General features: G+C 40.7%; 1 protein-coding gene across 1 annotated transcript in view; it reads right to left on the minus strand.

Moving 5' to 3' along the window:
- Positions 1-3784, minus strand: part of slc1a8b (solute carrier family 1 member 8b) — an 8817-nt gene extending 5033 nt beyond the window's left edge. Inside the window, exons 1-3 of the mRNA XM_035674224.1 lie at positions 3665-3784; positions 2046-2125; positions 883-1098 (exon numbers count right to left, since the gene is read on the minus strand). Coding sequence (XP_035530117.1) covers positions 883-1098; positions 2046-2125; positions 3665-3784 — 416 coding nt within the window. The remainder of the gene's footprint in view (positions 1-882; positions 1099-2045; positions 2126-3664) is intronic.
- Positions 3785-8570: the final 4786 nt, after the last annotated feature.

Below are 8570 nucleotides of genomic sequence, written 5' to 3' on the forward strand. Positions count from 1 at the left end.
TCTGAACTGGATCTGTACTGGATTCAATTGGTCTGTACTTGTTTTCAAAGGTATTACACAGCAAATCCTCTTCAGTTGCGTAAGGTAGTTAAGATGGGCCCCAGTGCACACTATTATGGCGGGCTCTGGTTACTATTCCACCATCCATTCTACCAACCCCAGTAAAACCACACTGACTGCACTGTCTATAATTACACCACGATCCTCCTCATCCGGAAAAACACTTCTAAAACACAAGAGTGGAGAATCTGGAATCCCAGGGGGGATTGTCTCCATCTTATAGAAGTGCAGTTGGGAAGTTACAGTTATCAGATCTTTTCCACATACAGCAGAGACCCCATGTATGTCACTATGACTTCTCATTGCTTCTAATGAGGAATCCGCTTAGGAACAAGCAGCAAATGGGAGAAAAATCTGTTTACCAGAAAAGCCTTTTTGACAAAATGCTCTTTAGTCCTAAAAGCTCCTCTCATGAAACGCTAAAGAGGAAGAACATCTTAACCAAGCTGCTGAAAGAGGAGACAATCTTTATTACTAGTGGCATGGATCTACGGATGTCAATCTGTAGGACCACCCCTTTAGTCCTGACTGAAATAAATCAAGAAGCATTAAATTGATTGATAACACACATATTCATGGTGCCAAGAGGATTAATCCACAGGGCATCTTAACTCAGGGAAATTTTCATCCAGTGATATATCTTCGCATATATTGAATAGACTGGCACCAAAGTTGGTGTTGACACTGACACCAGAGGTCAGATACAGAGCAGCTAGAGCTCGTACAGACTCAGCATCCTTGCTCAAGAGCTTCAGTAAGGTAGATGTTTGAATGAAAACATTTCCCATCTCCAAGTGTCATAGTGTTTGTGTCAATATTAACCTGATGAGGTCCAGCAGAGCGTCCGCAGAGGTCATAACAGGCCCTGAACTTGCATGGTGGCCGTCTTTCTCTGAGCCCGTCCCAGGGTGTATGATGAGCACCAGCACGATGCCGACGATGACGGCGATGAAGGTCGTCCACAGGTAGTAGGTGATAGTCAGGACTCCCAGCCGACCGCTTGCCCTTGTGTCCATGGCTGACAGGCCGGACATAAGACTGGATGGGAAAAAAGGAGGTGTCTAGTTTAAACTGCTCAGTTTTTGATTCATTTTCAAACAATGAATTCAAGAGTTGTATAATTCAGTTTCAATGTACCTTCAATAGTTCAAAAACAAGGAAGATTATTTTGTTTAACTATTGAGGCATAGCACCAGACATTTGCTGTGTCACAAAATATTAATTTGAATTAATATTTAGCATATTGCTTAAGAATGTTTTTGGAAATTAGTGACTTGTCATCAACATATATAATCAACCCATCATCACGAGAAAACAAGAGGTTGTTTCCTCTCGTTGCTTTGAATGTTTATCAGAGATCAGAGAGTGCCAAGCCAACATGAATAGATGGCACATTATAGATATAGCATTGGTTCAACGTAATAAACAATGCATGGAGTAATGGCATGCAACATGCCAGTTAGTATTGTTTTTCATACTGACCAAAATGAGCCAGCAGGAATAAAAAAAAAGGTACATAAGAAGAATCTGGACATTGCAGGGATCATTAACTAAATCTCAATCTTCTCAATGCCAAGAAATCAATATGAACTCTCAGATATAATTCTGGTAATAACTTTATGAATCCTTCTCGACAGTCATGACAGTGATTGTAAGGCAGACATCAGGTGTGATCAAATTAACCAGGCATTCATTTTCGAGTTCTTGTAATCATTCCAAGATAAAAAAGGTAATTTTCTTGTGATAAATTAACTTCTCGAAATAACAGCCTAATTAAATTGCAGTGGCCGCAAGGGCACTGATGTTGCAACCTGAGCTTTGCGCCGTTCAAGACGATTGTGATTGGTTTAAATACAAACAAGCCAGCATTATTTGGGTTTAGGTGTGGAGAGAGGCCTAGCTATATGCTCCCTGTAACTTAGCTGCATGCAAAAATTTTGTACTTAAAAAGATGTAAAACAACACAGGTTTTTTTCTTTTCTTACCTGGAGGTAATGAGTGGAAGAATCAACATCTTTAACATCCTCATCAGCAGTTCGCCAGGGAAGGAAAAGTAGATCTTTGCCTGTGTGAGAGACAAAAACCTGAAGTAAACTGTATTTCTATGAAAGGATACCCTTTTTTAAGTTTACCATTATACTATCCAAATAACATCTCCTAACTGAAATTCCTGTGTACAGTGTAGTAGTGTGCAGAACAACACAATGATATGATTTATGTAACCCAAGGACTTGCAACACTGTAAAACACTCCCTTTAACTGTTTTATTTGATTTAAGTTTCAGATTCAGCACACGGACAAGAAATATGTGCACCCTAACTCTAACCCTATGAAATTTTATTAGATTTTTTTAACAATGAGGACAATGAGGACCAACATAGTTTTGTTAGCTTTGAAGTCAAACACAATGCTTTTACAAAACATATCGAAAAAAATGTTTTTACTGTCTCATTCAAGTATAACTCATATGTTCAAGATCTTTTCAGTGGCTCAATTATAGGCCAATGCTTTTCTTAACCTTTAAATTTCCTTTTATGCTATATCTAATTGCCTTAAACCTAAACGTATGTATGTGGATTTACGTGTGAACTAAATATATTATTCAATGGAAGAATAATGACACAACACTGTTTATGAAAGTTATACCAAATTGTTAGTATTTTAGAAATCACATGTAGCTAATTTCTTAATATTAGATTTAATAATAAAGGCACACCCCAGTATCACGCCCAAGAGTTTAATACAACCGCCAGTCCACTAGAGGATAACGTGTCAGTGTAATGTTATGCCTCATCTCGGTGTTAAAAGTACACACGTATGAAGGTATGGTACCAGCAGGGGGCGATAATAACGGGAAGAACGGACGAATGTAGCATAAAGACCGAGAAGGTCCGTGTAGGGAGGAGGTTTAAGGTAGAATGGGTCAAACACAGACCTTTAACAAAAGTCAATAGTTACTTATTTTTTAATCCAAACCAAGTGCAGAGTGTTGTTAAAAAGACTCTCTGGCAGAAAGCCATGAGGGCTAACTTCTCTGATGCTCTGAAGGTGAGGAACAATGTGACACTGCCACTGTGGTGGTTGTATTACACACTTTGGTTTGATACCAGGTCTGCCCGCTGTTTAATGCTGAGCAGGTAGCAGAGTTTTTTTTTAATGAAAACATCTGCCTGCTGCAACAGGACAACACTACAAGAGAATAGTTAAGAGTTGAGTTAAAAGATCCAATATAAAAGGGAGCCCACTATCAGCAACATCCTCCTTCTAGTAGGTGATTCAATGTTAATATACAAATATTAATTATAGCCACTTTAACTATTTCTGCACTTCTTCTGACACCTACGGTTCCCTGTTAACCCGGTTTTCTGCTTCTGTCTGCTTCCACTCTCACTTTGACATAACTGGCTTTATCTGCAGTGTCAGTGCACAACAGAAGTCAACAGGACAGACTGGCTGGTTCTTCCCATACTAAATGTTGAGTTAATTTGCACACAATGTTAACAATCCCACTACATTTTATCAAGGTAACATAACGTAAGACTGTAAGACCCAAAGACAGTCACATTGCCTCCTGTTAATTTTCTGTCCATGCATTCATCCATACCTGCGTGGACAGGTTGAGCGACCTGAGGACAAATCCAAGCACACAGCCCGTCACTACGGCAAGGACTGAGAGTGTCAGCAGGCCATTCCTCTTGCAGTAGTCCTTTACATATGCTCTCATTTTCACGGGCAAAAAACCATCCAAACACTTCTTGAACACCTCCATCATGATTTCTGCTCAGTCCGTATCCCAGAAGACCCCCCCTCCCCCCTTAGTGACTACAGATATCCGAATCTCCTGGAGAGCGAGGTCGATCAGTATGTATCCCACAAGATCCGAGGCGGAGGACAGCCAGAGAAACTGATCAGATGTGGGTCCCGTCTCGCACTGAAGAACTCATCCAGTCTGGGAGAGGAAGTGTTGACTCACTGATTCCTGGTATTGCCTAAAAGGATTATCCCTATCTTATGCTAACAGGGGCTCCTCCACAGCCGCTTCATTAACGAGATTAAAGACAAGACTTCAGCACTGATTAGCTCCTCCATTTATAGCTCATTATGAGTTATTACTACCTCCAAGTCATCCCATTCATAAAACTTGCTTGAATTATATCAGTATGTTCTACATCCTCGAGTCAATCATACTCATACTTTACTCATGCAAAGGATACAGAAATTAATTTCTAAATAATAGTGAAGTAAACAAGATAAAAGCTGTTGCGTTAAAGGACCAGTGTGTGAGATTTAGTGGCATCTTGTGGAGTAGTTGGAGGTCACAATGCCCTCGCCTCACCCTCCTGTTCCAAGCCTGTATGAACTGTGGTGGCTGTGAAAGTCGCGAAAAATGCCAAAGAGATCTAGGGTCTTTTGGTTTGTCCATTCTGGGCTACTGTACAGGCTCCTTAAAAGAGGACCCATTCCCTCTATAGATAAAAATGACTCATTCTAAGGTGACAAAAAGACAGCGGTTCTTATTTTCAGGTGATTATACACTACTGAAAACATAACTATTAGTATTATATTCCATTTCAGCTAATAGATCCTCCTAAATATTGCACACTGGACCTTTAAAAGTCACATGTAAGCCAGAATGTTACTGTTTGAAACACCACAGATGACATAATAACGTATAAGTGAAGAAGTTGCACTGTACTGGCAGGATTATCAGAGGGCAGGGGCCAAAGGACACCAGTCCTCGGTGTTCAGGACATGCCTTGACACTCATTGTCCCTTGATCTCACCATGACGTTAGGATTTACCGTCTGTGCAGAGGTCAGGGCCTGCACGGACGTCAGCACTTGGCATTTCAACTTGTAAATAATGCCTTGTTGGCCCAGAGAAGTGCCTCAAATGAACTTGGAGTTGTCGGTGTAAACTTGCAGTAAACCCTCATGCTGTTGAGGAGAATGTGTTTGCAATCTGCTCTAGATGAGACAAAGGTAACATGGTGCTGTTATATATATATGCTGTAGAAGGATATCTCTACGAATGGAATCATATTTATTAATGTAAGGCTGTTGTTGTATATTTTGGGACCAGATAGCAATGATATTGATAGGGATGTGTTAGAGAAGTACCCGCTGACACCGTGCTTCGGAGTTGGGTATAGTGATGGAAGGGGGGGTTAGGTAATTACAAAAAGTTCCAGGCCCAATCATAATTTCCAAAGCCACCGGGCGGGAGCCGTGTTGGAGAGCCATCCCAGCGCCTAATATGAATCATACTCCGTCTATTTTAACATCGGAACCCACACGTTTAATAATAGTCAGAATTGTGTGTTACATCCAGAAGATTAGAAATGAGAAACCATCTGGTTTTGTCCCCCTAACAGATAATACTGGCAATGTTTAATGTTATATAGAAGGGTAAACATTGAAGGGAACCCCCGTAAGCCCTTTACTAAACCATTGTTAAGAGGATGTAAATGTCACGTAAATCTCCATCAGGAGGCCCCCTAACCAAGCATTCCTATAGTACATGAACATTCAACTGAACATCAATAAACTGCCTAACCCTCTAGCAAACTGTTATTTAACGCGAAAGATATAATTTGAATCTTATAATATACAATGTATGGCCATTTATAATGTAATTATAGTTGACGCATCCAGATAACCAGCACTGTAGATAAGCAGGAAATATATACGAAAGGAAGAATTGTGACACATTTTATAAAAAGCAATTGTGGGGACAGAGGCCTGTTCACAGAAATCCATGGCATGCCAATTGTGTATCAGCCCGTTCCAGTTACTCTGAATGTGTCTGTTTGCTATGTTTCCGCTTAAGATGTATTTTCTGCAGTCCAGTCCTATTTCCTCCTGACGTCCAGCAGCCTCACATGCTTGACCCATGAAAACAATGTGGTTGCGATGGTAGCGTTTCCATGATAACAATAATTCCCAATAACATTTAAATCCTTGTCCTTGAAAACCAATGCCCTCCCAGGGCAGGATCAGGATGGTTTGATGAGAGTGGCATAGTGCTGTGGGTTCCCTGCTGTGTTTGACCTAGTACAGATCTGAAGTTAAGATTGATGGTTACGTAATATTGGTGATTCATGGTTTTTTCCTCCTAAAATGTAATGGTTGACTAGAATCCCATAGAGATAGGCGAAAATTTAGTAGTTACATGTAACTAAAATATATATAAGTAAACCAGTTGAGTCACTTGTACCTTTGTGAAATAGTACCCAGAAGGCTGCTATAATTTTCTTACCTGAAACCCCTCTAATCTGTGGATAAATGAGGATTTGGGAATAAAAATAACAAATAACCGAATATTTACGTTTCAACACCAACGCCGTAATATTTGTAATGCAGGGGCTGAATAGTGGAAATGGCAATAGAAAGCATTTCTTCTGCTAAATTTATATTATTACCATCGAAATCGACTTCGATAACCTTTTTTATCCAGGGCGTTTTGGAACAAAAAAATTGGTCCCCTCCAAACCAAAAAGGGTGAACATACTACAGAGAAAAGCAGATTATAAGAATAAAAGTCTTGTGGCTTGGTGGAGGGTTATCTTGTTAGATCTGTGTTCAGTGGTCCTGTGTCAGGAAGGTTCTTCCTAAAAATTCAGGGCAGCTGGCCTAGTCGGTTATCCCTGCTGTAACCAGACCTCAGTGTTCTTACCATGCAGAATACCTGAACTGAAGGGAGGTTATTTTGTACCTGGGTACAGACAAATCACCTAGTGTGAACACTGGGCCACTGTGCTAAAAACTCCAATGACAGTTATTAAACTCTGCACTCCTTCACGTCGTGAACATCCACTGGAATGGTCCAACGAGTGAGAGTCCCAGAGCTGCTTCGCACCTGCCACCCTAAAAAGAGGCTGGTGTTCACGTGGAATAGACGATGCTACTCTGTGAATTTATTAACGAAGCTTATGAGAGGTCCGTGTCAGATGTTCTGCCCTGGAGGACCAAGAATATTTGACGAGATGATGAAGCTCCCATATCACCGTACCAGATGTATATACAGGTTCGTTGTAAGGTTGGTTTCCACCCAGCCCTGAGGAGTGATCAGTGGATCCCTGGTAGTAAATGTCTTTATACTGGAAGGGCTAGTCACAGTACCTGATCCGCTGCATTCCTCTGCAGAGCAAAGACAAATCAATTCAATTTATCCCAGCCAGAAAAGAAACTCGCCCAGCAGCACAAGAGGCAGGCTCGCACAGCATCCCACTGTTTTGAAATGTTGCTGAAGTGAATGAACCTGGTAAAACAGGTAGGCCAGGCCCAGCGTCCGCAAGATGAGGATGGTGTTGCAGAGTCATGGTGGACTGTGGTTTCTGCATAGTGTTGACTGAGCAGATCTGAGTCCTGCAGTGCGTTGAAGCTCACAGGACTATAAAGCCTTCTCCAGTTCAACTGGAGGATCAAGGCTGACGATGCAAAGCCCTCCTCTCTATGGAAATTATTTCTTGCACCACTGTAGGCCACCGTGGGAACACCAAAAATCAGGAGAGAAATACGGTGCTTGGACCTTAACACCATCCCTATGATCCTTAATGGAATACAAGGAAAATATTTAAGTGCAGTTGAGGATTTAAGGATAAGTTTGTGTCCACTGTGGTTGGTATGATATGTCTGTTTGTCTGCCTTTAATTTACTTACATTGTTTACTGTAGATAAATAACACGTTAGTGCTGCTTAATTTTAATTTTATATATATGTATGTATATATTATTGTTTTGTGCAGCTATTGGTCAGGACACTGTTAAATATTTTTCTTTGGCTATAGTCTAGAATTAATTAAGTTTTCCAGCATACTCATAAACAGATTCAAGTAAGTGACCGGAAATGTAATCTTAACTGTATATGAAAGAGTGTCCGTAAGTCTGTTTCAGTTTTATTTAGATTCATTGTGGTTCTGCTTGATGACTTCTGTTCACTGGACCAGTTATCCTCTTCACAGTTTCTTCACCAAGTGTAGTGAGAATTGTGACATAAGAACTTAAACTCTGAGGAGCAGTGATGCTTTAAAATCATGCAAAACATATGTGGACACACCTGTCTTTGTCAAACTGTGAGGAAGAGATGAGGTGGAGTAAGTATAGGTTCCATCTCCCTGTGGACTGATTAAGCAAATGTAGAAACTTTAGACTTTCTGTTCTTCATCTCTCTGAATGTTTCTGACTTTGCAAAGTCTCCCAGAAGCCTTTGTGCTCATAAATAGATGGAGGCTGCCCTCTGCTGGTATTCCAGGTTCACAACAAACTTCATACATGAGATTGATTACACAAACTATATCCCAGGCTTTTATTTTTTATAAATGAACCCTAACTTACCTTAACATACCTAGGTTACCATTAGCATTCATAGGCATCCGTGTGTTCTTTGCATTGCATCATCTGAATACATGGAAGACAGGATTGTTCAGTGGATTGGTGGTCAGCACTGTCACTCCACAACAAGACAGGCCTGGGTTGGAGTCCAAAGTGGTGCTGGCCTAGATGTAGAAAC

Source organism: Morone saxatilis, unplaced genomic scaffold (assembly GCF_004916995.1).
Source record: "Morone saxatilis isolate NCDOM2014 unplaced genomic scaffold, NCSU_SB_2.0 Contig3, whole genome shotgun sequence".
Classification (NCBI taxonomy): domain Eukaryota; kingdom Metazoa; phylum Chordata; class Actinopteri; family Moronidae; genus Morone; species Morone saxatilis.